Raw genomic sequence first — 17,548 nt, 5'->3', positions numbered from 1 at the left:
TTTAAAGGCTAAATGGAAGAAAAAATGAAAATAAATACACCTTTCGATAAAAAAAGAAAAAGAAAAAGGAAAAAGCCTTTGACAAACATCCCATGCACGCCCAACTCGATCCTTCTAGGATTTGCCAGCCATTATCAGCCGACCCTCGATCAAATCCTTTATGTAAAGTATCGAACAAATCACAGCGTAAAGCACTGGCGACGAATCTGCATCTACTGTCATGAAAATTAATTGAATCACCAACCTTTATTAACTTCGATTAGGTGTTGTTGGGGGTTATTATAGTGGTTGATTTTAAAAGTGTTTTTTATTTAAAAATATATTAATTTTTTTAAAAGAATTAATTTTAATACAAGTATAGAAAATAAACTTAAATAAAAATTTAAATTTTAAAAAAATACAGTTCAAATCCGGGTCCCACATCTGTTGAATTTGAGATGATATTTCTTTTAAAGCTTTTATTGCGTTGGATTCCCTTGGGTATGCTCGTAGTCAAATTCACTTGTCAACCTTTGTTGGGATCAAACCATAAAAGAATTAGGTTGATTGTTTTCAACCTTTAACCCATACACAAGTTAATGCTATTTGTATGGTAGATTCTGTTCACCTGCTAACCTAACTATTTATTTATGGGTATTAATTGTTTTTGTATTTTGAAAGTATTTTTAAAACATTTTAAATGTATTTAATTTTTTTATTTTAATCCAATATTTTTAGTATTTTTAAATTATTTTAATATAATGATATAAAAAATAAAAATAATAATTTTAATTACACCTCTAAAATAAACACTCTAGAAGACCAATTCTACACACATTTATTACAGGAAAAAGATTATATTAAGACAAAGTTCATCCGATCCATGACATGATAACTGCTCCAATTTTAGTTGCAGATCGATTTGGGGATGCAAATAATAAATATTAATTGAGCTGTAAACTTGAATTCCAATAATTAAAAAGGAACAATACATTTTTAATTAACCGTTTTCCTTCTAATAATCCTTGCTAATAGACTTATATGGTATTTAATAGAAAAATACTAATTTCATTTCTTGTTAATTATTAAAAGTGCTTAGCAAGTTAAAACACGTTTCGAAATTAAAAATCACTTCTCTCCCAGGTGCTATCCGTGCAAACCTAACCATCTAATTGAATTGACAGATGAGAACAGAATAATATTTTTTTTTTTTTTATTGCAACGAAGGGAATTTCGTAAAAACCAGAAATAATTCCATGAAATCAGGCAAATCATGAAATTATTAAGACAATACAAGAGATAGAGAATAAAGCAATTAAAAAAAAAAGAAAGACAATCACAATAATTAAACTGTATTAAGAATAAAGCAATAAAAAAAAAGAAGAAGAAAGACAATCACAATAATTAAACTGTTTACTACAGAAATAGCCAATGAAGTCCTTGAGTTTCCAATTTTGTGCCCTTCCTTAGCCTTGAAAATTCTCTACTTTAAATGGCATTGTACATCAAACAGTGGATATTCTTTAAATGGCTGTGAAAACTCAAATCCAAACCACATTTGTATTCTTATTATCATTGCTTTTTAAAGTATTTTTATTTAAAAATATATCAAAATAATATATTTTTATTTTATAAAAATTATTTTTAAAATCAGCACATCAAAATTATCTAAAAACACTAAAAAATATTATTTTAAAACAAAAAAATTAATTTTTAAAAAATATTTTTACAACATAAAAACAGACCAGGCAGCCTAATTTATTATCCAAAAAGAATAAGAAAATTGCAGGGCACAATTGCATAATTTATTATCCAATGACCACTATAAGAGGAATAAAATAGTACGGGAATGATAATTGATTACTACCACACAAAAAAACTATTGACAATGTGACATCATCACCTCAATCTCTCTCTCCCTCTCTCTCTCCTTTTAACAAATACCGGTATCAGTTCCTGTCACTCCCAGCTCAAAAACCACGCCCCACCTCGTTCTCTCTCCACGCAGCCATCGTTTCTTCACTGAAACTCGCTTCATTTTTTTTTTAATTAAAAAAACAAAAATTAATCAGTCTAATTTTCTTTTTAAATAAATATAAAAGCGACACAACTCATCAGCTAAAGAGAAATTCTATCCCATTCTCTCTACATTTCCTCATGAGAACCAGCGGTACTGGCAACCGTCGGTGAATTACAACGACGTCTTTTTTATCCACTCCGGTTTTTCAATGGCGAAGAAAGAAAAAGACGTCGTCTCACAAACCTTCCACGCCATGGTAGAAAGCGCAGACCGGAAATTTGGCCGAGTCCGTGACCTACCATTGTACGGACGCGCACAGCAGAACCACTATTTCCAGAAAGTATTCAAGGCGTATATGAGGTTATGGAAGTACCAGCAGGAGAACCGGTCAAAGCTAGTTGACTGCGGTTGGAACCGATGGGAAATTGGAGAGATCGCGAGTCGGATCGGGCAGTTGTATTTTAATCAGTATATGAGGAGTAGTGAAGCTAGGTTTTTAGTGGAAGCGTATGTGTTTTATGAGGCGATTTTGGAGCGGAAGTATTTTGATGCCCGCGGAAGTGGTAAACCGAAGGTTGATGTTGGTGTTAGGTTTAAGGAGTTGAGATTTTATGCTCGGTTTTTGCTTGTTGCTCTGATTTTCAACAAGGTTGATATGGTGAGATTGCTCGCTGAGAGGTTTAAAGGTCTTGTTGATGATAGCATGACGAATTTTCGTGTAAGTTGCCTTTTTATTTCATTTTTGCTTTGTTTTAATTTGTTTGTGTTTTTTTGGTTTTTGAAGGAGAAAATGTGTAGGCTTTGTTGATTATTGGGGAGAATTTTGGGTGGAGATATAGTCTCTTTTTTTGGATTTTTTTTGGTTCTTTTTTTTTGGTGGATTATCGTTTTCTTTTTGATAGTAAGGTATTGACTTCGAATTTTTTGATTCAAGTGTTTTTTTTTTTTTTTTGCTGGGGGGGATTTATTAATCGAGCTTGGTAAGGAAGGAATTTGTGGAATAGGAGATGCTGACGGTGATTTTCAAGAACTTGTTTGATGTTGAAAGGCAATTTTTTGGGTTAACTAGAAGTCAGTTTGTCGAATTTGTGAAAATTGGAGCTGAATTTTAGGGTTTTTTTGGGTGAAAGTCTAAGAATTTTTATTTTTTGGGGTGACAGATTGAAAATTAAGCTTATGTTTGGCTCTTAAGGAAAAGGAATTTAAAATTTCTGAAGTTATTTGATGCTTTGTTTCTCTGGAGATGGGTTTCAATCTTAGTGCAGAGAAGTTGTTGCAAAACACTGGAATTGGGTTTCTATTTCCATTTATGGAAATAAAGACCTTGGAACAGAGATTTATTTTAAATTCTGCTGCAGATAAAGCAGTAGCAATCCTAGAGAGGCTCAGTTCTTTTTGGGCCCAGGAGATAAAGGGCAGACCTAGAGGATTTTGTGTATGAATTTTCAAAGATTTCCATGCTCAACTACTTTAAACAATTTTTTTAATTAAAGTTGACACACTGCTACCGGAGCTTTTCATGGTTTAGATCTAGTAAAGTTATTATCGTGGGACCTGCCAACTGGATATGGCATCTGGTTTTATGTGATTATAGGTGTATAATTTTTTTTCTAATTGCAGCTGGTATGTGGAATCTATAAGCCTTACATGTTATTGTAAGCTCAGTTGCTGTAGCTATCTTTTTTTATAGAACAAAATACCCTTTTTGATGGAAAGGAAGCATGGCCTTTCAACTTTAGTTTGAGGTTGCTGAATTATTTTACTGTTATGAGAATTGGTGAAGGTAGTGGCAGGAGTGAAAATACGTCTTTCTGAATGTAGGGGTAAGGCATTTGCAGAACTATTTAGTCAAGTGGTGGTAACTTCAGCCGAGTTGCCTGGCTGACTACTGCTTGACTCAGATGAGTGGCTTCCAGTTCTAAAGAAAGGCTGGAAAGGGGGAAAATGAGAGAAATGAACAGAAAGAAATCAGTCTCTATTCCATTATAAATTGTGGCAGTACTGATGATGGTCTTCGTGATGTATAATTGGTTCAAAAGTTTTCTCCTGAAGCAGCGAGTTCTTACATTGAAAGACTTAGACACCTGAAGGCCAAAGCTGAAATGTGGTGGGGTGCATGGATCATTCAAAAAATTAACTCTTAAAATAAAAGACAAAAATAATCATTTAAGTTGTCTTTATAACCATGAACTTGATTTGTCCAGATTAAAAGGGTGAAGTGGGTGCATATTGGCATCCTTTATTTTTTCCTTCTCCTATTGACCATCTTGGAGCATCTTGTCCATATGGCCAAGAGACCCGACAATGCACATAATCATTGGAAGTTGGTTTAGTTGGCCTGGTTGCCTTGGTTTTTCCAATGTGACAATTGATGGATCATTGCCAAGAATGGAAGTTAAGCATTAGAATTAGCGAGGCTATGATGGGTGAGGCAATGGATGCAATTCCAGGTCATGCTTATTATATGGTAGAATGAATAATTTACACACTCTAAGTTTGACCTTTATGCGTGTCTATATGAGACATGGGCTCGGGGGCATTTCTTAAATATTTCCAAATTAATTAGAAAAAACTAAAACTTTTCTATACCATTCAGAAGTTCAAATACTGCATTTAACTTTCTGTTGATACTTGCATGAATAAAAACAAATGGATTATTTGTTCTCAGGAAACAAACTTCAAAGAATGGAAGCTAGTGGTGCAAGAAATTTTCCGCTTTATGGAAGTTGGTACTGTCTTCACAAATGTCAGGCCTTTGCGGTACTGTGCTCTGTTTGATTCCCATCCAGCTTCTCGTCCTTACTTGGCTCGTTTCCATGCGAGGAAGATTGTAAAATTTAGAGATGCGCTCTTGACAAGTTATCATAGAAAAGAAGTAAATGTTTTTTAATGTTTGTAAGACTGTTTATTGATAAGGTTGCATGGAGCTTGAACTGAGAATTTTCCCAATAAGACATTTTTTTTATAACCAACCTTGTTTGTCATTTTCAGGTTAAATTTGCAGAACTTACTTTAGACACTTACAGGATGATGCAATGTTTAGAATGGGAACCTAGTGGATCTTTCTACCAAAGGCGTCCTGTTGAATCAGTTTACCAAAAGCATCCAGTGGAATCGAATGAAAATGGCACTGTAATTGATCATTCTGGAGCTGTTTCTGGATTGATAGATATAAACTTGGCTGCAGATTTGACTGATCCAACTTTACCACCAAATCCCAGGAAAGCTGTTCTTTATCGTCCGTCGGTGACCCGTTTGCTAGCAGTTAGTTCTGAAACTCTTACATGTTGATTTTATTTATGTTACACATCTCTGTTTGTATTCACAGTTAGGCTGCTCTGCTTTCAGAGTGACGCATTATCAGGATTTCCTGGAAATCAGGCCTAATTTGAATCTTTACATTTATTTATAGAAAAATTTGTGTTTCCTTCCCTAGTGTGGAGCGCAGGTATAGTCAATGTATGTTGTGGCATAACTTTTTTCTGCAAGTTAACTTGGTATAGGGTGGTTATATTTTTCATGTAAAGAACAGTTATGTTAGTGGTAGAACGCAGCTCAATTTAGCAAAATCTTGTACAAAAACATGTAGTTTACTTGTTGAAAACCATGGTACAAGTCTACTTATGAAATAGTTTTCCCAATGGAAAGCAGTGGCTAGGGCTCATAGATAAGTTTGTGATCATTTCACATTTCTTAAGGGCATTTTTATTTTTCATTTCCTTCCTAAGGATAGAAGGCTGATTTCAGTTTGACTATCGTGCACAGGTTATGGCAACAATTTGTGAAGAGCTCCCTCCAGAGACCATTATGCTAATATATCTATCAGCCTCAGGTTGATGATCCTCCATAATGCCAGTAAAATTCAACTAATTGTATCTCATCATCCTAGGCTAATTGTCTTAATGAATCAATTGTTCAGGGAACGCTGCTCATAGTAATCTTTCTCAGGCAGGAAGCTCTGGGGGATCAAGGAAATCTTCCAAAGACAAGGTTGTCTCTGGAGTATATGGCGAAGATAAAAGCTCTGCACCTGAATCTCATTGTAACGGCAAGAGAGAGTCAAGTGACTACTACGACAATTATCTCTGGTTAGGTCCCCGGGGATATGGTGGTAGGTTGCTGCTCTTCCTAGTGTTTAGCCTCAGTTTGTTATTCCCAGTGTAATTATTCACAGCTATTCCAAATTACATTTACGACCTTCCTATATTGCTGTTCCACTCTAAGGTGTAATGCTTTTGGATTTTCAGGGTCAAATGCCCTTTACCCTGGCGATATAATTCCTTTTACTCGAAGACCTCTTTTCTTGATTATTGATAGTGACAGCAGCCATGCATTCAAGGCAGGTTTGTCATAACCTGTGTATGACTTGTCATAGAATTTGGACTTATCGTACCATTCTTCAGTTTTTAGAATTGATTTTTTCTGGCTTGTGAGTGAGGTTGCATTTAAATTTAACATGGTAGATTTTCATGTCTACAAATATTATTGAACATGATGGATTGCATATGCTTGTCCATTGATTTGTGTGTGTTTTTGGGGAAGAGACAATAAGTCGTAGATTGTTTTTTTTTTTTTAAAAAGGAGGATACATTGCAGAGGATCGTTCTTCATCAAATAGTGCATCAGTGCATGCATTGGAATAACTTGCTGTTTACGTACAGAGGCAGGGAAACATTGCACTAGCTATTGTCAAACAAACTGTTGGATTTTAATTGCACTAGAATCTTAAAGTAGATCAATATCCTATTTGAAGAGCTATCTGCATAGACAATACTACCTATTGGTATGATTTACTTGAAAATTGCCACACATTTCTATATAAGAAACTCTTTTTAAGGTGAACCAGAGTAATTGATCTACAAAACCTATGCAGTAAATTTTGTTACTTCTAATCCACACCCGGTGTGTTTGACTGGTGCACATAGTAGATGCAAAAGCTGAGGTGATATGTTCAACTGACGCATACTACACGTCCACCTGACTGAATTTTAATCCCGTAAACAATATTCTAGAGCTGATTTAATTGCTGACCTCCTTTGCTAGCGAGTTTGATGGGATTCATTATTTCATTAATCTTTAATGGATTGGGGAGGAAGCAGCTGGGTGCCTAAAGCCTCGCCTTGTTACATGTATTTAGATCTGACTCCCTTCTTCCGAGATCAAATTGTCTTGCCAGCATATTTGCGAAGGGATTTATGAGGCAAATATTCAAAACTTCTTTGCAGTTATCTGAGGGGTGCATCATACCTAGGATTCTCTTCTATTCAGTCCTACATTTTAGAGTTCTGCTTTTTATCTGTCAAGTTGCATGATTGAGAATTGTGGATCATTTTCTCAGGTCCTGCATGGTGCAGAAAGGGGAGAGCCAGCTGCCTTGCTTCTTTCACCTTTGAAACCTGCATTCAAGAACCTATCTGCTGTTGATACATCACATTGTGGAAGTCAGTTTACTTTTTTCTTGACTGCTCCTCTGCCGGCATTCTGCCAGATGGTTGGCCTCACTTCTGCTGATTCTGATATGGTAAGTTGTTGGCCTAAGTTCTTAAATTTTTATGATAATTTTCTCATTCCTATTCGCTTTCCGATGGCTAACGGGACTGCTTTTAGGATTTTTACAATGATGCTGAGGAGATACTCTCCATTGCATTCTCTGAATGGGAGGTTATTCTTTGTACATCAAAAGGCCTGGATCTGGTTTGGGCACAAGTTTTATCCGATCCATTTCTAAGGAGGCTTATTCTTAGGTATATTTACCTCTCAATAGAAGCAAATTATTAGTAAACTGGGAAATTATTCAATATTCTTTACACTATCTGTTGGTCTTCACTTGTGGCTGAAATGCTATCTTACAATAATAGGCTTTCAATGAAGATGCAGCACCCCCCCTTTTTTCAATGTTCCTTTCTATGAAACGTTAAAACTTGTTAGTAATTGTTTTTAGTCTGGATAATGTTGGATTTTAGCTAATCTACCAACATATTTTAACGGAATGTGTCTTCAGATTCATATTCTGCAGATCTGTGCTCTCTTTCTTCTGCCCTCTTGAAGATGAGCAATATCTACCCATTTGCCTGCCCCATCTTCCCAATTCTGTCTCCGCGAGATCTGAAGTTGTGCAGTCAGCTGTATTTCGGCTTGCAAATCACCTGAAGGTTGCAGATTGTTTTCAATTTGATGACACATAAGGAAGATAAAACTATAAAAATGCAGGTTTCTGGCTCTCGAGTTCCATTAACTTTATGTGGTAAATAACTCTTCGGTTGGTTTAAGGGCACTTCAAAGGAGGAGTATTATAATTTGGTGATACAGCTTAAGCTGGTGGTCAAGAAGAGTTATTGGCTGAGCATGGTTGCTTCTGCTGACGTGCGAACTTGTTAATTCTTTGGTCAGCATGTTGTGGTTTGCTGTTCTAGGTGGTACTTGATGATTTGCAGTTTTGTATGAATATAGCTGCTTGGTTGTCTAGGTGTTATCAGTGTATAATCTAATTGGTTTTACACCTTTAGAGTTGTTTTCAAGCTAGTGCTAAAGTTTTGTACCTTTGTAAAAGAAAATCAGGTTAGTCAAATGGGATATATGTTTTCATTTCTTTTTTTAAGAAAGAAAAGTTATAGTGGCAATGGATTCATGCATTATTGTTGAAGCTGTGGGAGAGGCATATATGTAAATGGGTCCTGAAATTGAAATTTCTGGATCCTTTCAGCTGTACAATTTACAAATTTGAGTTGAATATATATATATATGAAAATAAAAAAGATGTTTGGGTGAGGCCTAAACAATCCTGATTGTCCTGATACGGGTCCAGGGGGTAGGCCTTCTAGTTGTCCTAGCAGTGACCAATAAACCTTGTTATTTTTATGTTTTAAAAATAATTTAATTTTTTTATTTTAAATTAATATTTTTTTAATGTATTTATATTAAAAATAATTTTTAAAAATAAAAAATATTATTTTAATACATTTCTTAATAAAAAATACTTTAAAAAACAATTACAACTATACTCTTAAACAAACTTTAAATTTCTCTTTTCTCTATATATTTTTACTTCTTTTTTATAATTTTTTTCTAATTTATTTTTATCACTAATAATTATCCTGTGATTCCTATGAAAAAAAATACGTTGAGAAGAGGATTTGGATAGGTGGATTACTAGATCGTTCACATGTGTCTTATTATATCCAATGAATGGTCATCCTTTATATCCAATGAAGCATCTACTAAAGTCGTCTAATAGGTTCGACCCCTCCACCATGTGGTGAACTACTCTAATGTGCGCACCTTTCTTACAGTCGAGCTACTCTACCGACCACATCTCCTATATGGTGAGCTACCTCGATGACCTCCTCTCTTGTATGGTGAGCCACGATGCTTACAAGAAAGGGAGGAAGGGAATAAGAAAGACAAAAACAACTTTAATATGGCATATAAAAAATTCTCTCATTCACCTTTGACTCCGATACAATTATCAGGAACTTTTTATGAAGGGTCATTTAGACGTGATCTTCACGTATTTTAAGACTTTGCCTAGCGGTGGAAGAGCTTATTTTTTTTATTGTATCTGGATTCAAACCCTAGCGTGTATGTTTGTCATCCTGCGATATTTTATATACCTATTGGGTTTATAAGGTATTCAGTGGACCGTGAAAATTAATCGTGATACGCACAAACTGGCCCGAACACTCCACATAAAAAAAAAGCCAAGGCCACAAGCCATGACCTTTGCTAACGACCCTGTTCTCCGTCGGAATCTCATTCCAGTATTCCATAACCAAAAAAGCCATGCAGGGACAAGGACAAGAATGTTGCACGCTAGATAAAAGATTCTCTTTTCATGTATAGTTTTCCCAAAGATTTTGTAGTCCTCAAGATGAGCCTGAAAAAATAAGATGATTTATCTTACATAAGAAGCACATTAAAAATGTTAAAAACAATCTTAGATTGGTGATTAAATGCACCAATGCCACGGGCAAGGTATTCCCCTCCAAGTTTCGTGTTTATTCGAGCCTCGTACCATATTTAAATACGGTTTCATATTTAGCTTTATTGACTTATCATATAAATTAATTGTTCGTTTTCGCATCGATATACCAGTAAAAGAACACTTCACAAAACTTATTTTAAAAACTATTTTTATTTTATTTTTATCAATGTCAAATTTGACATTGATTTGATTTGAAATTGAAATTCATTTTTTTTATTTTTTAGGATTATTTTATTTTTAAAATTTTTATTATATGTTTAGGGTATTAATTCAAATTAATTTAATATTATTTTTTAATTTTTTAAAATTAAATATTTTTTTATTTCCAATAATTTAATATTTTGTTGCTTGCCATTTTATTCTTTCATGTTAACTTGTCAATTGCCAAGAATCTTTTTAAAATATTGTCAAGAGTTCTTTTTATGCATGCTTTCGTTATCATTTTGTTTTATTTAATTGATTTATCATGGTTGTTTTTTATTTTATTATATAATTAAATAAAGGTTGCATATTGAGCTACTTTATAATATAATTTGAGTCACAATTTTTTTTAATTTTTTTAAAATATATTAATCCGGCTTTTGTATACCGAGGGCCAATAGTCTAATAATAACAACCTGAATGGACATCTGACAAAAGACATGATACATAGTTTTTAATGAGAGCGTTATCAATATATAGTTTTTTTTTTTATAAATAAATATCCCTCGTGTGGATTATACAAAGCATAGAGTACGCGATTTTGAGAAATTACACATAATAAAGTCCTTAATTGCAATTTCCTAAATCTGAATGTACATCTGACCAAAGACACGATACGTGTTACATTGTACCAACCACACATTGAACTTCCTAGCTACAAGAAAAGTACGGGCCTCTTCCTTCAGCCAATAAGATTCGAGAATTAAGCCTCAACGATCCGCGTCATTATTCTAAAACCACATCCTAGCCGGTCACATCAAGTAGAGAAAACACAACTTAACATTGTTTGAACCGTTCGATTATAAAGAGAGAAAGCACAAAGATACCCAATCGTACCCATCCGATTCCTACTCTAAATCTCTATAAATATAACTCGACTTCTTCTTTAACCAACCTTTACACAAATTTCCGAGTTTTAGAGAGAGGGTTCTTGAAGAGATTCCAAGGTGCGTTTTGTTGACTTCCTTCTTCTGCTGTTCTTAATTAGGTTTTCTAATTAAATTTCTTGATTGGTCATAAGGGTTTAGTGGTGTTTGTAATTGAAAACTGTTTTGAGGTATTTTGGGATATTCAGGGTTTGAATTTGTGGGTTCCTGAATCTGTTTCTGAAATTGATGGATCTTGTTCGAAATTTAGGGTTTCTTTGCCAGTTTAGTTTCAATTAATTGTTATTCTATAATTGATTTGATTTGATATAATTACGATTATTGATTTTAACTTTTTGAGTAGTTGGTTTGAGATTCAGGGCTGTATTGGCATTTTAGTTCTCATGATGTGCTTTTTTCCGTCTTTAGTTGTTAAGATCTGTTGAAAAGCGTAATGTTTGGTTGCTGAGAAAATGCTAGGAAAGCGAATTTAGTTCTTGACCAAACGGATAAGCCCTTTACAAGACTGTCTTTAGATCTTGAATTGTTTTCTTGAAGATCAAAAGTGAGGCCTGAAGGTGCATGAAGTTGTGTTAATGACTGTTAACATGTTAATCTATTTTATTGATCAAACAGATAAGCGCTTTAGTCTTAGATTTTCAACTGTTTTCTTGGAGACCAAAAGGGAGACTTGTGTTCATGAATATTAAAATGTTTTATTTACTTTGGCCTTCCTGATTCAATGATTGTTTCTGATTATTTGTTTCGTGTGTGTGTACAGATGGCCCGTACCAAGCAAACTGCTCGTAAATCTACAGGAGGAAAGGCCCCAAGGAAGCAGCTGGCTACTAAGGTATTATCTCTCTTTTATCCAATAAGATTCAATGATTTGCCTTTTGGCCATCTTAATTTTCTTTAAATTGTTATAATCTTTTGATTGATAAATCTTGATATGATTATAGGCTGCCCGTAAGTCTGCCCCAACCACTGGTGGAGTGAAGAAGCCTCACCGATACCGCCCTGGAACTGTTGCTCTTCGGTTAGTCAAGGGTCCTAACTAATGGATTTCTTGTTACTGATAATTTCCTAGTCTTATATGTTAATGCATGAATGCAGTGAAATCCGTAAATATCAGAAGAGTACGGAGCTCTTGATCAGGAAACTCCCATTCCAGAGGCTTGTTCGTGAAATTGCCCAGGACTTCAAGGTATATTTTATATAATTATTTCATTGGTTTTTTTTTTATGAGTGAAATTGGTGTTTTGATGCTAATGATTACATTTGTGATGTGCAGACTGATCTGCGTTTCCAGAGCCATGCTGTGCTGGCGCTGCAAGAGGCAGCCGAGGCATACCTTGTGGGTTTGTTCGAAGACACTAACCTTTGTGCCATCCATGCCAAGCGTGTCACTATAATGCCCAAGGATATCCAGCTGGCTAGGAGGATCAGGGGCGAGCGTGCCTAAGTGACATGTTGAAATGGGAGACAAGTGGGCTTTTGATCAGCAGAAGCCAAGTTGTTTAGGTAGTAGATAGATAGGTTCGTGGGTTGTAGTGTTAGGCTGTGTGATGTTGGGTTAATAGAAGGTGGTGTCCTTAATCTTGTCTTCTGGGGATGTGAACCTCTTGGTATATTTTCTTTTGTTAAAAACTGTGTTGAATGTCTTCTTTTCTTGTGACTGGTGCCACAGCGAAGTGGTACTTGAACACATGCGCTATTATTTTGGATCTAATTTTTAGTTTGTTAAATTCTTGTCCATACCATCTCCATTTTTAGTTATGGTGGTCTGTGAGATGCCAGAACAAAACTACTTTCGTTTATAGTTTGGTCAAAAGAATTTACAACGGTTGTGCACGCGATGTCAAAATTGGTGGGCGGGTGGTTGATTTGACCGAAGCTCTTTCCTTCTTGGAAGGCGGTCTCTGGTTTCTCTGGTCATCTGGCTTTTTGTATTTCGTGCTTCTGTAGCCTTCAGATTGAGAGCGTCGAGAGTTCTGTTTTGATTCTGCGTGCTTTGAAACTTGCAAGTCTGCTCTTAGGGGATGATGTCTTTTGAAAAATTGACGTGGTTTGGTAAATTTTATGGAAGAATGATGTAGGTTTGTTTTAACATAATCCTATTGATTATATACAATATCAATAATTAGTATTCTCTCGTGATTAAAAGAAAAGATTTAGTAACCACAATATTCTCTCGTTATTAAATGATAAGATTTAAGTTTTAGGCATTTTTGATTTTGCATTTAAAAATATTTTTTAAAAAAGTTATTTCTTTTTATTTTTTAAATTAATATATTTTTAGTATTTTTAGATTATTTTAATATAATGATATCAAAAATAATTTTTTTAAAATAAAAAATATTATTTTAATATATTTATAAGTATAAAATATTAAAAAAACAATTATAATTATATTCTCAAATAAGCTGATCAATTTGAAAAATAAGAAAAAAAAAATAGATTATCAAGGTTTTTTTTTTTTTTGTTAACATATTAAGTATTGTTAACATGATTTTGATAAAATAATTTTAATTATATCTTAAAATAAAATGAGATTGCAATTAATTTTAAATTAACTTCAAATAAAATTTTTAATAAGTTAAGATTATAGTTGATGACTTTTTAAATTTTATAGTGATTGAAATTATCACGTTGAAATCTTTTTAATATTATTGAGTAAGTTAAAAACAGAGTTTCTGTGCATTCCTAGTAATTTATTTATTTTTGGTTATTAAATTTTAAATTTTATTTATTTCTTAACTATTAAGTCTTTATAAAAATTTAAATTAACTTTAATAGCAGTTATTTCTTGACTAGTGGATTTTTATAAAAATTTAAATTGATTTTTATAACGGTTAATTAATTTAGCTTAGAAATAACTTTTAAAACAACTCAATAATAGTTATGTTAAAACTTTATTACTTTTTAAATATTTTTTTAACAAGTGTTATTTTCTCAACATTTTTATTATACCGTTTTAGAATTACAAAGTAACCACTTTTAGGACCCTACTTTTCTGTTAATTTAGTAGATGCTTCCTCTCTCCATTCAAAATCTGTTGTTAAAAGTAATTCCTGTGTACTGTGATCTCTCTAGCTTCCTTTAATTTTTGTTGTTAACCTTGGTAATAATTTTTTGAGAGCAGACCCTGGCGAAAGCCAAATCACCTCTGATTTGCGAGTAAATGATTTTTTTGGATATTGATAGTGTAATAATAATTATTTTTTTAAAATATTATTTTATTTAATAATATATTAAAATAATATTGAATGCATCGGTTAAGCCAAAGTTGTACAATAACAGATACAATGTTCCTTTAACTGTCGGGCAATCCAAATATAACAAAACTACTTTAAAACATAAGCGGTATAAATATAAATAATATGAAGACTTAAAATAAAATAAAAATAAAAATTTATGAAAATATTTATTTAACTTCTATATAATTTAAATTTAACATAAATAATTGATTAAACCAAAACAAATAATAGGATATATATTTTTATAACTTGATGTAAATCTAACTCATTTCAGAGTTCTAAACAATAAAATCAAAACACATATCAAACTTTTAATCTATTGGGAATTGAATTTCATAGTTTTTCTAGATATAGTGCTTTTAGTCTAATACCCTGAGTCATAAATTTGAAAAATCAATGTGTATTGACATCATTTTTTTTATTTGTTTTCTTTTTAGCTTTGTGAATTTTTATATTTTTTTATACGGGATTATTCAAATCTCATGACTTGAGTTACGAGTTTAACAGGTTAACTCGAGTTAGCTTGCTCTTTATTCCTAGAGATACAGGTTTGTTATTCTAACTCGGATTTAATTGAGCTTTTTTTTAAAGCAATTTCATCCCTTAATATTTAATAAACTAAAAATTGAACTACATTGTTTGTCCCCTTTTACAAAACTATTTGTTTACAAGTTATTGTTATTTTTTTAATTTGGTCCATCTGTTATCATTATGTACTTTTCATCATCTGATTAAAAATAAAACTAAATTCTTTGATTGACTCAATTTATGACTCAAATTATAAATTTTATTCCTTCTTTAAAATATTTTTGCATTGTATGAACGTCGTTTTTAAAGCAAAAACAAACTTTGTAGCGTAGCACAAATACACTAATATAACCTTATCTCACATAAACTATTTCCAACATAGAATTTATGAAGTGTAAACCCCTATAGTAGAATCTTATAATGTTAATTGAAAATAAAATAGATGTAAACCACGGTGTAAATATAGGATTGAAGGTAGTAGGACTTTGATGAGTAATGGAAAGCTTGAAATGAAAATAAATGAGAAGGCAATTAAAATGAAAATGAATATGAATATGATGTGTAATGGATGTGACAACCTCCATAAATAAGTTTAGAGGTTGATGAAGTTAAAATAATGATTATGAATTTTAATTTAAAGTTCATAACAACGACTAAATTAGTAACATGTTTTGATGGATAAAAAAATTAGAAAAATAAGAAAATAATCCTAAGAAATTAATATGGTAGTAAGGAGTAAACAATAAAAAATTTTGGTATAAAAGAAAATAAAAGAGTGTTGTTGTAAATATCGGTTAAAAATCGGTAATGTTACCATGAAACGATAAAAAGTTCATAAATAAAATAAATGGTAAAAAAATAAATATTTTGAGAATAAAAAAATGATCTCAAAGATTTAGATGAATGATTGATATGATCTATGATGGAATAAAATAAGAAAATTTAGATTTTTGATAAAAAAACATAAACCAACAAACTTTATGTTATCATGTATAAATATTAATCCGACTATTGGATCAAACTAAAATATTACATAGAAACTTCTAACATGTTGAGTTATCTAAATTTAAAATTTTAGTTGAATCAAATCTCGGGAAGGCCTTACAATTTATGTTAAAAAAGCAGGTAAAAAGCATAAATAATACAAATGATATAACTAAGGGCAAAATGGTCAAAACAGGGGAAAAATCAGCCATTATATAAGCTGTTCCATCTAACCATGGAAAGAAAAAAGAAGGAAGATGAGACTTTGATTTCTTTTATCAAAATTAAGAGAAAAACACTAAAAAAAAAGCCTAGATTAATTGATCCGAGATGAGTTTTGAAGGATTATAACAAGAAATTTCAAGGCTTTGTTGAGTCTGCAAGCTTGGGAAAGGAGGGTTTTGAGAGTAAAAGGAAAAAGTGAAGAGTAAAGTAGAAAATTTGATTTCTTTGTCAATTTCTTCTTGAATTCTTGTGATAAGAGGTGAGAATCACTTCCACCATAATTGATTATAATTTTGACATGATTTAAAGCTTGGTTAGTATTGGTTATATTATGAAATCTTGGGTTTTAAGGGATGGTGTTGTTTGTAAGGGTAGAATTGTATTCTTGAAAGTGAAAAACTAATAGGTAATGTGTTAATTGTTAGAAATTTAAAGAAAATATGCATGCTTTTTCTTTAATGGGGTTCAACCAACACTAACTTAATGAATTTGACATTGTTGATTTAAATTGGTATGAAACTTGTGATAAATTTTGTTAATTGAAATGTTTAATCAATACGTAAGAAGTTAATTGGTATGAAATTTAGAAGAAACATCCATGAGTGAGAAATTCCATCTTGGCCAAAACTTTTAGTAAAGAAAGTATGGTAATTTGTTTGATATGGTTAGTTGAAATTATGTTTTTAATAAAATGAATGTGTGAAAATGTATTTATCTATGAAAAATATGTTGTTTAGCTTTGATTTTGGTGGAAGAAATTGTAAAACATCCAAAGATGATATGTATGCAAATTTCAGCTTAGGTTTGAACTTGTGAGGTTTAAATGTGGTTGATTAATTGATGTGTTTAAAGAGTTATTTTAGCTTAAATTGTAATATTATTGCATATATATTGGATGGAACATGAAGAAAAAAATTTAAAGATGAAAACACCAAAGAAAATTTTTTTGGACTGAGAGTAATGATTAAAAAAAAGAGATAATAGTGACTTAAAACATGTTAATAAATAAAAAAAGATGTGACTTTATTGTTGATATTATTCTATATACATGTTATGGATGAGTTAGGTTCAAGCTTGAATTGAGATTTCTTAAACGGGGACTTTAAATGATAGTTTCAAGAATATGTTTGAATTATGTTTAATGCTAAATTTAAGTTTTTATAATGATTGAAATTCTAGAAAATATGGATATATATTAAACCTTGTAAATTTACCTTACTGCTAATTCAAAACGCGTGTTAAAAAGGGAGACAAAATATGGCTCCTAATTTGGTTTAATATCTTATAATGGTTTGAAAAACTCTATTGATAAAGGGATATTGCTGGAGTCGGAAAGTTGGTAGAAGTGACAAGATGTTTTTAAACCTTAAGGAGGTGCCTAACACCTGTACTAAATAGGTAGTAAAATTTTATAATTTCTAGTTTAATTTTTAAGAATTTTGATTTATGTAACAAGAAAGTCAAAGAAAAGAAAAGGAAGAAGGGATGAAAATGATCTGATTAG

At 32.1% G+C, this 17,548-nt stretch overlaps 2 protein-coding genes across 4 annotated transcripts; both read left to right on the top strand.

The window, feature by feature from the left end:
• The first annotated feature begins 1,910 nt into the window (after window positions 1–1,910).
• On the top strand, window positions 1,911–8,723 carry LOC105124491 (protein SCAI homolog). Of its 2 annotated transcripts, XM_011024526.1 has the most exons (9): window positions 1,911–2,717; window positions 4,668–4,874; window positions 4,991–5,263; window positions 5,765–5,831; window positions 5,919–6,110; window positions 6,247–6,338; window positions 7,338–7,520; window positions 7,607–7,743; window positions 8,001–8,723. In XM_011024526.1, the coding sequence occupies exons 1-9, from the start codon at window positions 2,208–2,210 to the stop codon at window positions 8,182–8,184; spliced, it is 1,845 nt and encodes a 614-aa protein (XP_011022828.1). In that variant the 5' UTR covers window positions 1,911–2,207; the 3' UTR covers window positions 8,185–8,723. The 2 variants fall into 2 exon arrangements, with proteins under 2 accessions (XP_011022828.1, XP_011022829.1); XM_011024527.1 differs by lacking the exon at window positions 4,668–4,874.
• Window positions 8,724–11,019: 2,296 nt separating this feature from the next.
• Window positions 11,020–12,798, top strand: LOC105124490 (histone H3.3). Of its 2 annotated transcripts, none has more exons than XM_011024524.1 (5): window positions 11,020–11,128; window positions 11,829–11,900; window positions 12,010–12,086; window positions 12,164–12,254; window positions 12,342–12,798. In XM_011024524.1, exons 2-5 carry the CDS (start codon window positions 11,829–11,831, stop codon window positions 12,510–12,512), a joined length of 411 nt encoding a protein of 136 aa, XP_011022826.1. In that variant the 5' UTR covers window positions 11,020–11,128; the 3' UTR covers window positions 12,513–12,798. The 2 variants fall into 2 exon arrangements, with proteins under 2 accessions (XP_011022826.1, XP_011022827.1); XM_011024525.1 differs by lacking the exon at window positions 11,020–11,128 and adding an exon at window positions 11,707–11,731.
• Window positions 12,799–17,548: the final 4,750 nt, after the last annotated feature.

Source organism: Populus euphratica, unplaced genomic scaffold, assembly GCF_000495115.2.
Source record: "Populus euphratica unplaced genomic scaffold, PopEup_1.0 scaffold35.1, whole genome shotgun sequence".
Lineage (NCBI taxonomy): Eukaryota > Viridiplantae > Streptophyta > Magnoliopsida > Malpighiales > Salicaceae > Populus > Populus euphratica.
This window is presented reverse-complemented; position numbering and strand designations above follow the sequence as displayed.